The sequence below is a fragment of the Drosophila tropicalis genome, unplaced genomic scaffold (genome assembly GCF_018151085.1).
Source record: "Drosophila tropicalis isolate 14030-0801.00 unplaced genomic scaffold, ASM1815108v1 contig_694, whole genome shotgun sequence".
Taxonomy (NCBI): domain Eukaryota; kingdom Metazoa; phylum Arthropoda; class Insecta; order Diptera; family Drosophilidae; genus Drosophila; species Drosophila tropicalis.
Window position 1 is genome coordinate 1,217,537 of NW_027173176.1, and position 17,286 is coordinate 1,234,822.

The window sequence follows — 17,286 nt, forward strand, 5'->3', positions numbered from 1 at the left end:
CAAATAAAGAGTGGACTATAATTGTGAAATATATAATTAATTTCTATTCAATTATAATTCTTATCAGAATTAATACTTTTTGGTTTATTTTTAGAATTTTAATAGAATTTACCTAGAATGAAATCAAACCAAAATGACTCAAAGTGCAATGGCCATACCTCGAGCCATGTGACCCGGCCCAGTCACCAGGCAAACGAGTCTCAGAGTCTAGAACAATCTTTTGATGACCTCAAGCAGATGATCCCATCTCAATATTTTTTTGGTTTAATTGCATAATGAATGTGCGGATTTTGCACATTTTTGCACAGCGATAAACGTATTGACGAACCCGACAAAGACATTAAAAAAAGAACAAAAAAAAAACGTTGATAAGTGTAGGCCTATGCCTGAAGTCCCAGAAGACAAAGATAAGCTTGCCTCCTTTCGTGAGGGTATAAAATGTGCAATCGGAGACGTTTGGAGACACAGTTGCCTTCTGGTCTCTGCTTCATCTTGTCGTTTAGAGCACTAAAGAAGAAAAACAGAATTCAATCCCTGTTCACTCATCCTCAAAATGAACAAATTTGTGTTACTTGTGACCTTCATGGTCAGCCTGGTGGCTGCTGGCAGGATTACGGTGAATCCTGAATACCGAGAACTAGGATTGGGTAAACACACAGAGGAGGAAGAGGAGAAGGAGCGGAGCACCTCTCTCATCACCATCATCATTACATTACAACTTTCATTCATAAATTTCTTTCCATTTCTTCCACCAGATCGCCTTTCTCTTGGGGACTTGCAGCGTCAGAAATTCATCTTGGACATAGTTCAACGTGTCCAGCAACCATTGCAGCAGAATGATCTTTTACAATTGGATGAGGGATTGATTGTAGATCCTCAACGTTATATTGGCGGCATTGATGGCGAGATGCAGCGCGTCATAGCTTTGGATCGCCAACGACAACTTCTTGACGAAAATCAGATGTACTCGGTGGCCCAAGTAGAGCATATCCAGCAATTGCGAGGCATCTATCGCCTGCTCGTCCGTTCCGATAGCTTTGAGACCTTCCGTCGCAATGTCGTTTACCTGAGAAGAAACATCAATCCAGTCCTTTTGGTGAATGCCTTGGCCTTGGCTCTGCCCGAACGTCGGGACACTCAGAATTTGATTATGCCCGCCATTAGTGAGATTTTGCCCGAATTGTACTTGGATCAGCAGGTCATTGAACGAGTCCGACAGAATGTGAGCCAGCGTCCCTTGTTCCTGGATGTAGTAGGCATACAGCGTGTTAATCCTGTCTTTGGAATACTGAATCCTTTCCGGGAATTGCACATGCAAATGGCCCTGAGGAGACAGCAGGCTCGTCTATCTGCTGGAGAGGGACAGGAAGGACGTGTGGTTGTATCCATAGATAATCAGGACATACCGAGCATGGGTCTATTCACTGAGGATATTGCTTTGCGTAGCTTTGTGCAAAATCTCATCCAAGAATTGGCATTGCGAGAAGAGCGCGAGTCTCTTGAACAGGAATTGGGTCTAGTCGATGGTACACTGTTGCGTGTGAACCGCCGTCGTCAGCAAAATCAGGAGCAAGACCAGGACCAGGAGGAGTATCAGTATCAAGATCGGTATCAATACCAGCCAAGAACCTATGGCAATGAGCGTGAACGCTTCCTGAGCATCCTGCGACGCGACGATGATGATGAGAATATAGTGCGCCGTGGATCAGTTCGTGTGCCACTGCAACGTGACTATATATACAAAAGCTATGGCCGTCAAGGTGGAGTCGAGGATTTGCCCACAGTGAATGTGAATAGCGACCGTCTATTGCATGTGAGCCGCCGCCGCTTGAGCAGCATTCAGCAAGAGCGTGACCAGGAGCGCCAACAGGAACAACAGCAATTTGGACGTCGTGGCTACATTGGTTCCCTGCGTGGTGAACGCTTTAGCGAAGGCCGTCGAGTGCAGCAAGAAGAAGGCCAAGATGATGACTACTACAACAACAAGAAGAACTACGGTCAGCGCGTCTATGAGGGACGTCAGCAAAACTACGAAGGACGTCAGAAAAACTACGAAGGTCGTCAGCAAGGCTACGAGGGACGTCAGCAAAGTTACGAAGGACGTCAGCAAAACTATGAGGAACGTCAGCAAGGCTACGAGGGACGTCAGCGAAGCTACGACCAGGATATTACTGGCTATCTAGCACAAGGACAGCGTTACGAGAGCAAGAACTACCGTCAAAATGTTGATCAGCCCCGCGACTACAATGTATACCGCAACTATCGGGATCAGCAACGCGATTATCAACGATATGACAACGAGAATGTGGTTAACCAGCGTCCCATTGATCGTTTAGAGAGTGTTGAGCGTGATGATGAGCGTCTTGTTCACATCAATCGTCGTCGCCTTGGCCAGGAGCAGTATCAGAACCAACAGCAACAACAACAGCGTTTCTACCCTCGCCGCGGCAATACCATTGACGAAGGCCGTCGTGTTGTAGATGGCGGATTGATCCAGGATGAAGACATTGTTAAGTTTATACGCCAGGATAATCGCTTAAAGGAAATGAGCGACGATGAGATTGTCCAAATGTTGCAAAGAAATCGTGAAGAACGTCGCCAAAAGCAGCAGCAAGTGAACCAGAGTGACGATAACAACGATGACGATAATTATGATGAGGTGCGTCAAGGTGGTCGCCGCTCTCGTCGTAGCCTTGTTCAAAGCCCAGTCGAAAACTATCGCCGTAATGAGGTCCTCTTGCACACTTTGCGCCAATTAGTTGCCCGTCTGAATCAAGAGAAAATCTCTTTGGGCCAGGACTCTTCAAAGTATCAACGAGGCGGACAACAATATCTCTACAATAATCGTCAGACCCAGGAGGAACGTTATGCCATTCGTTTGAATGACATGCGCTTGGATTCCCGTCGCAGTCGTGAGGTATTGCAACAAATCAATGATATTGAACGTCGCTTGGAAACAGTTATTGGCCAAGAAGTCGGTTCCTCCTCTTACTCATCCTACGCACGTGGTCGATTTGATGAGCAACGTCAGGTGGAAGGACGCATTGCTGATGTCTTGCTAGGTCGTCTGGGTCAAGTGGGCATTGTAAATATACTGCGCCAGCTAATCCGTGAAAATCCAGAGCAAATCAATCGCCTGTCTCTCAGCGATCCCGTGGTCCAGCATACCTTGCGCCGCATTGTTGGTATTGTGGACGAACAGCGTGAACAATTATTGGGAGGCTATCGCCGCGAGGAGCTCTATATGCAAGGAGTTACCATCAATGATGCTCGTTTGGATAAATTGCGTACCCGCTACGAGGATAGCGAGATTGATCTCACCAACCTGATTGATCAGCAGCAGCAACAACGCTCGATCATTGGACGTCAGCGCCGTCTGAATAACAAAGACTTTATCATTGATTTGGACATAAGCTCGGAGCGCCCGCAGGATGTCATAGTACGCATGTTCTTGGGCCCACGTGAAGATCAACAGGGTCGCGATGTGCCATTGGAGCAGCGTCGTCGCGATTTTGTTCTTCTCGATGCCATCAACGTCCAACTGCAGTCCGGCCGCAATCGCATTCAGCGTCGTTCCATTGATATTCCCTGGACCACCCGTGATGTCACTCCTTACACTGAGATCTATCGTCGTGTGATGCTTCAATTGCGTGGGCAACAGGATAATTTCGAATTGATTGGCGAAAACGGTCGCTTCCCTCAGCGCCTGCTCTTGCCTCGTGGACGTCCTGAGGGTCTGCCCATGCAATTGCTTGTGATTGTTTCGCCTCTTCAGTTGGATGAGCGTCGTGTAGAGCGTCGCATTCCAGGCGTTGTTATGGGCATCGGCTCGTCATCGATTCAGGATATCCGTCCATTGGGCTATCCCCTAGATCGTCGCATTGATAACGAGGAACAACTTATTCAATTGCCCAATCTCAGTGTGCAGGATGTTCTTATCTATCAGGAGAACTAACTAATAATTATCAACCAACGAGAGACCTACGGCTAACCAACCCCTCCGGACTGACCCCCCTGCTGCTGATGTTTATGTCAATTTAGTTTAGTAGTTGTGTATTTTTTTTTTTTTTCATATATATATATTTACTATTATAATCGTCGAATAAATCGAATAAATCTTTGCAATCGATGCAAAAAAGCATTAAAATTGAAACCAAACTGAAAACTGGAACGAAATCAAATTAAAACCATAAACCAGTTATTTATCGAAATTATCAAGAGAATTTCCTTTCGATTTGACTTCAACCTGATTGGTAAATCATCAGAGCTTAAATTCCCCCTCTCTCTCTCTCTCTTTCTCCTTTCTCTGTGTTCTCTCTGTGTTGCTCTCCACTCTGCTTGACTGGCTTTTCTAATTTTCGGAAAAACAATTTCAATGCAAATTGCATGGAACTTGCAACAAGTCTGAGTTGGGGTTCAGCCCCCTTAACAATGGCCGCCCACAAAAACCTTAAGCCCAGACAATGCAGGGACACAGAATAGCTGCCAGGCAATAGCTGACAACACAACCTGTCCACACACACAACACTATATATAATAGACTTTTCTTATTCTTGCCACACAACTCAATTTACCCATCGCCCAGGCCTTAAAGCCAACCTTTAATCCCTTGGCTCCTCCTCGCCTATCCTCCTCTCCGCCACTCGTTGTATCTGATTTCTATGTGGGCAGGGCGCAGACGCCCAGCGAAGCGTCAATTGCCAAATTAATTGGCCGTAAAAAATTGAAAATGAAAATATAATCACACTTTCCGTTGTCACTGTTGGCTCCCAGTCATAGTCTCTCGGTTTTTTTCTCTCTCTCTCTCTCTCTCTGTCTTGCTCTCGTACTTTCTCCTTGTTGTTCCAGCTTCAATGCAAATATGTGTGTGTGTGTGTGTGTCTGTGGGTGTGTGTGTGCGTTCAGCTGTTAACCCTCCTCTTTAGTTGAAACATTTTCTCATCAGAGACACCCGGGTAAAACGGCAAAAAGTGTTAGCCAACCAACGAGGAGCAGCAACAGCAGCAGCAGACATTCCGCTGCAGGCGGTAAAATGTTGCATTTTTTCCCATTTTTACCTAAGCCCAGTCTCAGTCTAAATATTGTATATTTTTCACTTCGTACTCAATTTTTTTGTTGTTTTTTTTTTTTCTTTTTGCTAATATGCTAAAAGTATGATTTTACCAAAGAGAGTTTGTTGAACAAAAACGTCAATGTCTTTTTTGAAATGCTCTCAAATTATTCTATTTTTATTGATTTAGCTTTCCGGATTCATCGAATATTCAAAAAGTTTATTGTTTAATGCATACTTTAGGGGGCCATTTAAAATGTTTGTAGACAAAATGTATTTACTAGGTATTAACTAGTCGATTTAGTTCCTTCTCTCTTTTGCATTTCATGTTGTATTTTTCCTCTTCATCTTTTTGTTACTGTTGCTGTTGTTGTTGTTTTTCCTGCTAGCCAAGTGGCATAATGGAAAAATCTTTTTGCACTCGACCTGATCCTGTTTTCTGCACTAGACTTTAAACGCCTCAATGCATTTTCATTATCTTCGAGTGCTTTTTATTTTCTCTTCATCGTCATTTTCGACGTCGTCGTCAGCGTCGACGTCATTCATCGTTCTCCGTGTTTTTAATACTCATCTGATGATGAGCTGATTAGAGTAGCAACAACTTCGTATTACACGGCCTATTAGCTGCCTGCTTAATGCAAAAATAATTATGTCTTCTTAATCACAGCGAGAGAGTAGAAGAGAGAGGGAAAAAGTTGAGAGACTTTTTGGGTATAAAGTCGATTTAACCCTTTTTCGTGCACAAAAACTTTTTGCTCCTTCGAGTGGCAATTGAAGGTAGCTAGCAAAAGCAAACGGCAAGAGCGGCCAAACTTTTGTGATTAGCGGGATTTTCGCTTAGCAAAAGAAGATAACAGGATGGCGGGATAACGGGATAGGCGGCCTCTTTTAGTCAGCTGATGCGGAAATGCTAGCATAATTTATGTTCTGCCACACAGTGCACTCGACTCTGGCAACGGAAATGCTGTCGCGTAACTCCACTCTACGTCCCATCTCACGACTCCCCACCAACCTAAGGCGATGCCAAATAACCATAGCATACTATTCAGGGCTATGCGAAAAACTTTTTGCCAACGCAAATTAGCGGCCACGTTTGTTTCGCTAGTTGAACCTACCCCTCTCTCCCTTTCTCTCTTTCTCTCTCCCTCTCTCTCTCTTACTCTCTGCGTCTTTAGGGCAAAAAGTTTTTCAGTTATGAATATAAAGTTTATTTATTAAGCAAACAAGTTGGCTCTCTCTCTTATCTCTTTCTGTGTGTTTGCGGGTTTCAAGTTTTTCTTTTTTTGTTTGTTCGTTTGTTTGTTTGGCAAACAATTTCACAGTTAGTTGAACTGAAACTGAAAATATTCTCTCTTAAATAAATGGTCTATGAAGAGGAATTAGTAAAGGGCAAAAGTTTTCCGCAAAATATTGAATACTTTTTCCCTAATCGGCTTGACAGGTTGAATATGGAAAATCCATTGGGATATACTTTACCTATTCTAACAATTCAAGCATAGTAGATTGATTATAGCTTACATAATCATCATCAATGCCATTTAGTTGATAGATAATTCTTATTCCAGAGATACATATATGTGTGTCTAGCTATAGGAAATGTGTAAATTTTCTAGCCCCTTTTTACTAGTGCTACAAAAACTAACAATATATTATTGTAACTTTTCATTTTGCTTATTTATTTGCTGGGGGTAAATCAATGCCAACAGTTGGGCACAACCTTTTGTGTAGACGTGTGGAAAATATTGACAATCATTCAAATAGAAGGGGCGTGCGATGCCTTCGAAATCAACCCGAAAAAAGGAATAAAAAAAAACTGAAAACCCTTCTCTATGAACATTTTTTTTGCATGATGAGGAGAGAATGGATGTGAGTGGGTGGGGCTATCAAGTTGAGCATAAAACTTGTCGCTATTCATATACATATATTTAGAATGTAGCGAAAAAAAATAAATAAATAACGAAAGAAATGGTAACAAAAACGGAAATGTGATATACGCGCCGCAGCCAAAATACAAAAGCTAATGGTGAAAGGGACTAGGAAGGGAAGGAAGGACCACTGTAGGTGAAAATTTTTGTTCCTTTGAGGTGTGTACTACGTGGGTGAGGTTGAAAGGAGAATCATCGTCTCTATTCAATTTGTTGCGAATTAACAACAACAACAAGTGAAAAAAAATGAAATATAAAGAAATACATTCAAATACATGCGATGCATTGTAAAAAGATTCTTTTTCGCTCTCTCTCTTTCTCTCTTTTGTTGGATTGTATTGAAACCAGCATCTAGCCCTTCCGCAGTGTGCCTTCTCCCCCCTCCATGTTGCCCACATTCCCCTTCCCAAAATGCTTCTGTCAGTTTCTTAGCTGACACGCTTTGGCGCCTCGCTAGATAAGAAAGAAGACAACTTTTTGAGGCTTTGCCTCAAGTGGGATTAAAAAAAGAAACACCGAAAATGTAGAACATTTTAATACTCGGTGGGTGAATTGTCCTTCAGAGGATGCTGACAAACAGGTGTATCGAAATACTAACAAAATATACATGTACAATAGAAGAAAGGCAAAGAGACAAAGAAATACATATTTTCAATTCAGTGTTTCAGTTTCTTTGTCAATTGTCTATTTTGTTTACTTTTCTATTGCTGCTTTTAACGTTACGTTCCAGTTTTTTTATGGAAATCTATTTTCAACTATTTCTTCTTTCTTAGTATTATTTCCCTTTGACTTTGCTTCTAAATTAGATTTTTTCGATTTAACGCCCACACACTCCACCCCCCGCACAAGCGTCCAAAAGCCCCGCCCACCATATTAAGCATGTGGCTGGCAAAAAAGGGGATTACCGGAAACCGGAAGGGATGCTTACACCTGACACAGGTAAGCAGCTCTGTGAGTTGGATTTGGCAGCATTTGGAGTGGGGGTTGCCCATTTCTCCACCGCCTCCCCCCCCATGCCACTCTATACGTTTTTTGCTAAACTAATAGTTTTGCAAAATATTTTCAATTACTGTTGCTGTCACAGCACAAAATCAATCAATTTACAGCCACCGCAAAGCAAGGACGTAGTCAGGCAGATGCAATTTACAGGGAAAATGGAAAAATCTTATCTGGTATAATAAGAATATTGGCCATTAAGCAGGCATACATTAAAAAAGAAACTTACCACATTTTACTCACCTTTCACCATTTTGAGTTTGACTAGTTGATAGTGCTATCTCATTCTCGCACACAAGCACTAATTGAAAAAAAGACAAAAACAAAGAAGCAGGCAGGATTTGTTGTTGTTTTAAGCTAGCTTAGAAGTCGTCAAAGATGTCGACGTCGACGTCGACGTCAACACCAACGCTAATGCTCGCCATTAATTTTTTTCACACACACACAGAAAATAATTTGCTCAATATGTACATAATTAGCCAACGAATTCCTTTGGAATTTACACAAACTGAATTATCTTTACATATTCCACTTTTATTCAACATTAAACAATTTAAAGAGCCAACAAATTACAAAAATGATCGAGAATATAAACTTTTGCGTCTAAATTTCACAATTGGCAAAGGAAAACTGAAAAAAGTGCGGAAGAGAGTAAGAGTGGGAGAGCGCGCGCGTGTCTGTGAGAGATCAAACAGCAACAAGTGTGTCGGTGTGTGTGAGCAGTAGTTGGGAGAGAAGGAAAAAACGTAAACAAATGTTAAACATATCGATTAATAGTTATATTTAAAATTTATTTGTTTGCAATCTGTTCTTGTGTAATTATTCACTTGAGGCTTGCCGTTATGTTTACAAAGCTGCGCTTTGAGTAGCATAATCGTGAGAGAAAGAGATCGTGACTATCGATAGGCGCATGGGAACAACAATTATATCGATATCACAAAAGTGCGAAAAATGGCGCAAAAATTGTAAAATTTAAAAACATTGTAATGAAAATGAATGATGGAGATAACATTTTTATTAGAATGTATCAGAATGGTTTCCTAGCTACGCCCTTGACTTTTTGAATGCATTTAATTTCAATGCTTATCCCATATCCGGTTGCGTATTTGCAAACTAAAAGCTTTCCACTTTGGCTTTGGCTTTGGCTTTGGTTTGGCTTATACAATTTTTAAACGCAAATTGATTTTGTGGCCACAGATTGCAGTAAATGCATTTTACACAATTTTCCCCTCTTCCCACATTGTGTATGTAAAATGCTAAAATGGAAAAAAATGTTACGCAACTAATGAGGCATGAAAATGTTGAAATATCAAATTTACTGCATTCGCAATTAGATCTGAACAGAAGTGAAGATTTTCTTCTCCCCCTCTCAGTGTGTTGAGCCTAAAGGGATGGAGGTTGGCTATTGCTTCGAATGCTTATTTGCTATTCACACCACAACAATGTAAACAAAACGGAGAGAGAGAAAAAAAAAACAGGAGACGGTGAGCCCAAGGCAACCCTCCCAGCCCAAAGCCCTTTAACCACACCCATACCATTATCATCAGCTTCGTCATGGACCATCCCCGCCCTCCCTCGTCATACATCCCCACCCACAGAGTCCTAAGGGCAAGTGGCAAAGGCAAAAAAAAGCAATAAAACGCTCAGCACACACACACGCATAACAAAAGTGTGGCAAAGAAGGGCAAGAAATATCGACAATGCCACAGCAAATTCGTTGCAAATCAAAACAAATTCCTAAAGCTGCATAGTAAAAAAAACAAAAAGCACAAAAAAAAACACTTTCAATACATTTTTATGATGAGAACGACTTACGAGAAACCCATTAACGACTTGCGGCAGTTCCATTTTCCTAGTCCTTTTGGGGATTCCTTTCGTCTTTCTATCTACATATCTAAAAGAACTTTTAGTATTAAACATTATAAAACATTGGAGGAATAAATTTTGGTTAACATGTCTAACTATCTTTAAGCCGTAGAGGAATCTAATTTTAGATTTTCGAGAGTCAAATCAGTCATTTTAGGCTAAGAAATCGGTGTTGGTTATCTCAAGCAGTTGAAATGTTAAGTAGTATCCAACATATCCTACGTCGATTTTTGATCTTTCTTTTCTTCATTTTTATAGAGAGTATACCAATTAAACAGATAAATTGGCGAGCCTATTCTAAGGAAAGGAAAAGAGAACCGTTTCAAAGAAAAGGTTAATGGGGGAATAGGTTTTTCTTTAGCAAAGAGACAAATTGGTTAAAAAACCTACATAAAATTGAGATCCGAAAGTAAGACAAACTCTGACAGCCTTGAAAAAAGGACAATTTTTGAGCTATATTTTAGTTATTAGAGTTATTGAACGAATATACCCTTTGTCATTTGATACCCTTTCGAAAGGAAAACATAGCCAAATTCTGCCTGCTGCAATAACGCAAAATTTACACTCCCCTCTGTCGCCCCCACACAACAACAACAACAGCAACTATAACAATATCAACTGAATAGAATGGAAACCAGTGAAGAAAACCTCTGCCCATCATTCGCTACCACCATCCGCTATGGCATTCCATAACAATTTATGCAATCAGTTGGACAACAACAGCGAAGGAAAAAAAAGGAGCACCACACACTCACACACACACACACACCGAGAGACACACACAAAAGGAAGAAAGGAAACTGGTTGGTGTCCATGCGGCTGTACTCTTAATCCTTTTGAATATTTTTGACACGTGCGCTGCAATTATTTTATTATGCCCGCTCACCAGAAGGCCGCCATCCAACCCTCTGGGGTCTGGGTTCGGGGTTTTGGGCTCTGACTGAAGTGCAACGGCAACAACATCGAGCATTGTGCCACGCCCACAATTTGATGGTGACAATGGACCGGCAATTGATGCAATTCATTGAAATTTTGTTGCCAAATGTTTAGACGAAAATTGCATTAAGTTCTCTAAGGCTTTTGTCCTCATTGAATAACTGAATGACTGGTTGACTGACTGACGGACTGACGGACTGAATTGACTGTGAGCTGTGTGTAGAATAGGTTACCCAAACAATTGGCCATAATTTTCTCGCGGTTGCATTCAACCAAAAATTTCATCAGTACATTATTTTTTTCGTTTTTCATTATTTTTAAATACTTACTGCCTAAAATGTATATATGTACTTATATATGGGCGTTTATTTATGTATATTTTAATAATGATGCCATTTGTTTGGCCATAGAATTGTCGACGCGTGTGTATGACTGACTCTCTCTCTCTCTCTCTCTTTCTCTATGCGTGTGTGTGTGTTGGCAATAAAATTTGGCTTTGGCACATAATTCAAATTGTTAATCGCGTTTAATGGCGGGCATTTATCAATATTTCCAACAACAACAAAAAATATATATATATGTATACGTAAAACCAAAAACCAATGGAAAAAAAAACAACATGCAAATTTTATGGTAGAAATTGTAACGTTGGCAAAGAGGACAAGGAATGGGGCATGGGGCATGAGGATGCCACAAAATGGCGTCTAATATGAAGGGTCGGGGGTGGTATAATGGGGGCTGCTGCTGGTTCAGCTGGTGGTGGATGTCGTTGGAGGTCGTCGGAAATAAAAGCGCAATGGTCAGCTGCAGTTGGCAAGAAGAAATAACTACGCCCCCTCCCCGGCCGCCGCCTTCAAAGCACCCTTAGCATTCGTATGAAATTCGCCCGCCCCCAATTTGCTTTTCTCTTTTGCGCTTGTGTTGTTTTTTTTTCCCTATTTCATTTCGTTTTGTCGTTTTTTTTTTGTTGGTTTTAATGCGCACCATTGTGTCAAGATAAAGAAACGGAAATTAGCACGATAGCAGGAAGTTGCCAGCGTTGTCGACGTTCTTGTTCTTGTACTCAAGAGTCACAACGACAAGGACCAGGACAAGAACACGGCTGAAGGTTGGAGGATGGTGGAGGGAACACCAAGAACAAAAATTCTTGATTTACCTCAAGTAGAAAAGATGCTGCTGCTCTGATACCCTGTAATCATTTCACATACTAAGCAAGGTCAAAGTAAAAACAAAATCCTTAATCCCTAAGATATTTTCCATAATATTCGATTGACATAGCAGTGAAATGGGAATGTATACAATAATCAAATAAATTCAGAATGTAGTTCGGATTTCTTCTCAAATTTTTCATGCCTGTAGCCTATTTCAAGACTTAGGAAGAGATACAAGAATACTCTGTGGTCCATCTATTCCTTGATTTGCATATACCTTATCAAACTAACGAATATGCACAGGGTATGAGAACGATAAAAAGGCAAAACCGAGACAACAAACAACAGGCCCCAAGATTGTCGAAGGAGTGACGGGTCGAAGTTGGACAGCCACAAATAATAATGAAAACGGAAATGAAATACAATACCCAGGAATACCAGAGAGCAAGAAGCAATGAATGTGCACATTGGTCCTTCTCATTGCCCATTGCTCTTGATGTTGTCCTTTTACACTAATATGCGGGAGCGGGGGGATGGTGGAAGCAAAGTAAGTCTCTTAGCCACTTTTTCTCTCTATCTTTTCCACAAGATGGCTAATTGAAAATCTAAGAAACAGTTTTCATTTTCTCACAGTCTCTTTCTCTCTCTTTTATAAGCGTATTTCTAGTTTTTTTTCCGCAAGGTTTCTTAATCTCTCTTCTTTTTAATTTCCAAGTCCAATTCCTTGGCCCCTTCCCGTTAAAACAACAATCAAAAATTAATAAGCCTTGAAGTATGCAACAAATTTTTTACATCTCCCTTTTCTTCTTGTTCCTTTTCTATTTTGACAATTTTCATTTAGAGGACTTTTGTGAATTGGTTTTTTTCTGGGTTTTCTTCTTTTTCTTCTTTTTTTTTGTATAAACCACACACAAATTAGAGGCAAACAACAAGAGCAACAAAAAAGCGCTGATTGTCGCCTATTCTTGCAAAGTTCTTTCGTTTTCGTTTTTGTTTTGTTTTTTTTTTTTTTGTCGTTTATTTTTTATTTTCGGTCTGTTGGTGTGCGGCACGCAAAGTCAATTAGGCAAAGCGACGCAGGCAAAGAGAATGAAAACAATTCGCATTTAAATTTGACGCATTCTTAGGACAAATTTTCTACATTTGGTTCCATATTTTTTGTATATTTGGTTGGAGAGGGGGAAGGTTAGGTGTTAGGTGGGGTGGCTGGCTGGGCGGGAGGGCGGTAGGTGGAGGATAGGGGAAACCGGGTGCTGTAAAATACGTGCATATTATTGCGCTTATCTGGCAACAAACACGCCGCCCCGGTCTCCATTCAACGGCCTCGTTTCGCCTTGACGTTGATTTCGCTTTTCATTTTTGTCAAGGAACTGGAACTAAGCATCCGTCTATACATACATATATCTGTTTGGTATGTGTGTGTGAGTGAATAAAACTGTATTGTGCATTTGTTTTTATGCGTATGCCACTCCTCTAAAACCCCTCTGTCTCTTTCCCACCCTCTATCTATGCCTCTGTCTCTTTCTCTAAGCAAGACATCCTTCCTTAAACGTTTCTTGTCTGCCAAATGTTTCTATAGGCTATATGATTGTATGGTCCCAGTGTTTGAGTGCTTCAATCTGTGTGTGTGTGTGTGTTTGTGTGTGTGGTTGGGTATCCCTGTGTGTGGTTTTATGTGTGCATTGTATTGCTGGCATAATAGACACATTTAATTTTACTATTATGCCTTTTTGTTGTCATCGCATTCGCATAATAAACCGTTTCGGTTTTCAACTTGTTTTTGGTGTATACTTTTGCCTACTTCCTCATCATTCTTCCCCCTCCCTGCCATCTCTCTCTATCGTCTTTTCTTCTAAAAAGGCTCACACTTCCATTTTGTTTTGCCTTATTTGCCAGTCATTTTATTTGATTTTCATTTGAAAAGATGTTATGTGGGTGTTTATTTCTCTGTGTGTGTTTGCGTGTGTGTGTGTGTGTGTGGAAAGAAATTAGAGATGGTCGAATGGCCTAACATAATGATATTAAATGATTTCTATACAAACATTTACATAGATTTAAAAACATTTTGTTGAATTCTTTCTACTTAGAACTATCAAAGAAGAGTGAAACTTTAAGGGTCTTATTTTTCTCAATTTCTTTAGTTTATCAGTTTAAACTGAATCATGTATAAAATAGACTTTTATCCACATGTGTTTAATGAATAATTATGAATAAGTAGATTATATAACCTCAAAATAACAAATAATAAGTAAATTTGCCCTTAAAAGTATGCTATCAAATACTAATAATACCATAAATACTGTTAATACTATCAATATTTTCTGTAGCTAAAGAAAATATTGGGCTCCTTTTTAACAGCTACAGGACATGCCAAAAGGTGCATTTAGTTTTCCAAGAAGAAACTGTTTTCTTTCTTGACTCATAGCATACTCAAGGGAGCTAAGTGTATAGTCCCATTTTTTCAGAATATCTCTAAATATATAATGTCTTATTTTTACAAACAAACACAGAAAAACCATCGAAACATTACGAATTTCGAATTAGTTCAATTCCCGTATCTAAAATAAAGGATTCAAATGATTATTATATATTTTTAAACGTGAATACATTTTATTATTATGATTTTACTTTTGAAATATTTCTCTTGTCACTCATCTCTATGACTGAGATCTACTTGGGAAAGGTAATAGACAAACAAGGATACGTGTTTGTCTCCATTGCTGCAATCGATGAGGCTATTGGTTGTTTGTCGAGGGCGGAGAGAAGACACAGGTGAGTGAACGTTTTAATTTGGCCAATTAAGAGGCATTTTGCATATATTAGTGTTTACTAGTTTGTCTTAATGTCTGTCGTCTCTGTGCTCTATGAACACCTCTTTTATGGCACTGGCCATGAATTGATGTGGCTGCTGCCATGGACTAATAACGACATGCAAATGAAATTTCAATCCCTCACCTTTATTGCCACTTCCACCACGTGGCAATAAGAGATGTGAGGGAAATCTTGTCAAAGGTACAGATTTTGATATTTCTGGTGGTTGTTTGGCCTCATAGAGTTCACTTAGAGTCACTGGAATCGGAGCTGAAGGGAAATGATGCACGAATTGATTAAGACCCTTTGTTATATGTCCCGCAAAGCTAGCGAGCTTATAGCCAACTTTTGCCTGATGGTCGTCTGCTTGTATTAGATAAAAACGTATTAGTATGGGCATAGTTGTTGTTGCTGCTGCTGTGGACAATAATTGAATTTCATAGCTTATACTAAACGATCTATGATTAAGACGCCGCTGACTTGCAATGAGACGACGTTGCAACATTTGCAAATTATTTCGTTGTGTTTGCAATAGTTGTTGATCCATTAGATTTATCAAATCGGTATTGAAAATTTCTTCGAAAGTTTCCAAACGACTCACATTTAAATGATTGATCTTTAAGTTCAGGTTAAAGCCTTTTGAAAATGGCTTTGTGTATGCATTGATTAGTTGATCCAGTTGATAGAGTAATGAACGGTAAATGGGATCACGTAGATTAGATGTTCCCATGCTAAACATATTCGGTTGATCCAAACGATTATCATTCATAGCTCGACTCATATTCTCGCATAACTGACGATAGTTTTCGGCTATGATCCGATTTGCAGTAAGCAGGGGCGTATCTGTGGAAACATTTATCTCATTTTCTATGAGTTTTTTTAGATTCTCCAATTCTAGTTGCATCAAACTTCGGATTTGTGCTAAGCTAATGTTGGTGGCCCTATAGGGTTTGCCTCCTGTTGTTATCAGACGAGGCTGAATTATATCCATTGATTGTTGACCTGTCACAAGATCTTCCCATTCCAAAAGCCTTACAATTTGTTGTAGATTATAAATGAAATTCTGCGAGCTTTCCGTTTGCTTTTGTCTATAGATTTTATCCTTATAGAGTTGCTCATCGCTAGGACCACGAAATGCCATCATGCGATCACCATCTATAATTGTATTATCCTCATTAGTCTCATCTTGTTGATCCATCAGAAGTTGATTAATGATTACATTCCAATAAGCATTCAATTCCACATCTAAACCTAAATGAGACAACTCTTTTTTGGCCTCAATCACAATTGGTTCGGCTGGCAAGAGTTCGGACTCCAAGTCCTTTAGAGTTGACTGAGTGTAGCCCATAAAGCTGGCCAAGATCTCCTTCCAAGTGCGCCTCGAGGTGATCTTAACTGGCGCCAATTCTTGCCAATTTGTCAATTGAGCAGCCAGTATAATGTCCTTTTCGAAATATAATTGGGGCAGAACCTCATATGGAGCGGGTAAACGCATCATTCTGCAATCCTCCCGCTCCCTGACGGCCAGTTGCAAAGCATTCACAAAAAGCACTGGATGAAAGTGTATTCTAGCATAGCAGGCATTATGCTTGAATGTTGTCCAATCTCTGGCAAAGACCAGAAACCGAAAGACACCCGAAAGCTGTTGCGGTACCTTTGCGTCCAATTGACTGAAAATGCTAAATGGCCTTGGCATTTCCTGCTGATGAACCATTGCCATAAAATCGCTTAAAAGTGGCCAAGTTCCCTGGAAAATAAACCGTTTTGAATTCGGCCAAAAATGTTTTTCTTTTATATGTATGTATATACACCTCTTGATAATCGCTTGGCTCCTCCTTCAATTGGCTACCCAATTCGAACAGCTGCCCCTGCAGCAGAGGCTTGTGTACTTGCAACAACAGATCCAGAAGAAAACGTTGTCGAATTTGCCATTCCATGGTCGCCAGATCCATGTTACTGCCATTAGCTTGGGTTGGTGTTGCCCACCAACGCGGACGAACATTCCAACCGGATTGGGAATAGGCCAGCAGACAAGAGATTACCACAAATAACAAAAGCTGCTGCATTTTCAACTGATACTGATTCGTCGCATGGCAAGTCATCCCATATTTATAGATTATTTAGTCCCATGGCCTTATCAAGTGTATTGACTCTGGCTAATCTTTTGTCTAGGGTATTCAGGGTATAAATTGATCAGATGTTGCAGCTTCAATTTACTTCAGGTATATATCAATTACATTTTGAGCCTACGATTTCGAGTTCAGTGTTGAGAGTATTCAACATCTTTTGTTGTACATAGTGATGATCAAGAAGTCACAAGGGTTACGGAGAGTTACATGTTTATGGAAAACAATGATCACTTTTCATAGTTCTAGAACCGCCTTTATAATTTATTTAAAACTTGCATTTCGCCAAATTTTGTTGCCAATAATAGAATGGATATCCATGACAGAAAAATAAATTTAAACTGTGCAAAGTTGAAGTAAACCAGAAAGTTTAAACGATTTCTTCAAGCTTTAACTTACCAGATTAGAGTTAATAAATTTTCAAA

At 40.2% G+C, this 17,286-nt stretch overlaps 2 protein-coding genes across 2 annotated transcripts; one reads left to right on the top strand and one right to left on the bottom strand.

Annotated features, from left to right (window-relative positions):
* Nucleotides 1-553: 553 nt before the first annotated feature.
* Fbp1 (Fat body protein 1) lies at nt 554-3,955 on the top strand. Its single transcript, XM_068292837.1, has 2 exons — nt 554-647; nt 756-3,955. Exons 1-2 carry the CDS (start codon nt 554-556, stop codon nt 3,953-3,955), a joined length of 3,294 nt encoding a protein of 1,097 aa, XP_068148938.1.
* Nucleotides 3,956-14,763: 10,808 nt separating this feature from the next.
* LOC137579138 (basic juvenile hormone-suppressible protein 2) lies at nt 14,764-16,687 on the bottom strand. The gene is made up of 2 exons (XM_068292838.1): nt 16,547-16,687; nt 14,764-16,482 (listed from the first exon to the last, which is right to left on the bottom strand). The coding sequence occupies exons 1-2, from the start codon at nt 16,685-16,687 to the stop codon at nt 14,764-14,766; spliced, it is 1,860 nt and encodes a 619-aa protein (XP_068148939.1).
* Nucleotides 16,688-17,286: the final 599 nt, after the last annotated feature.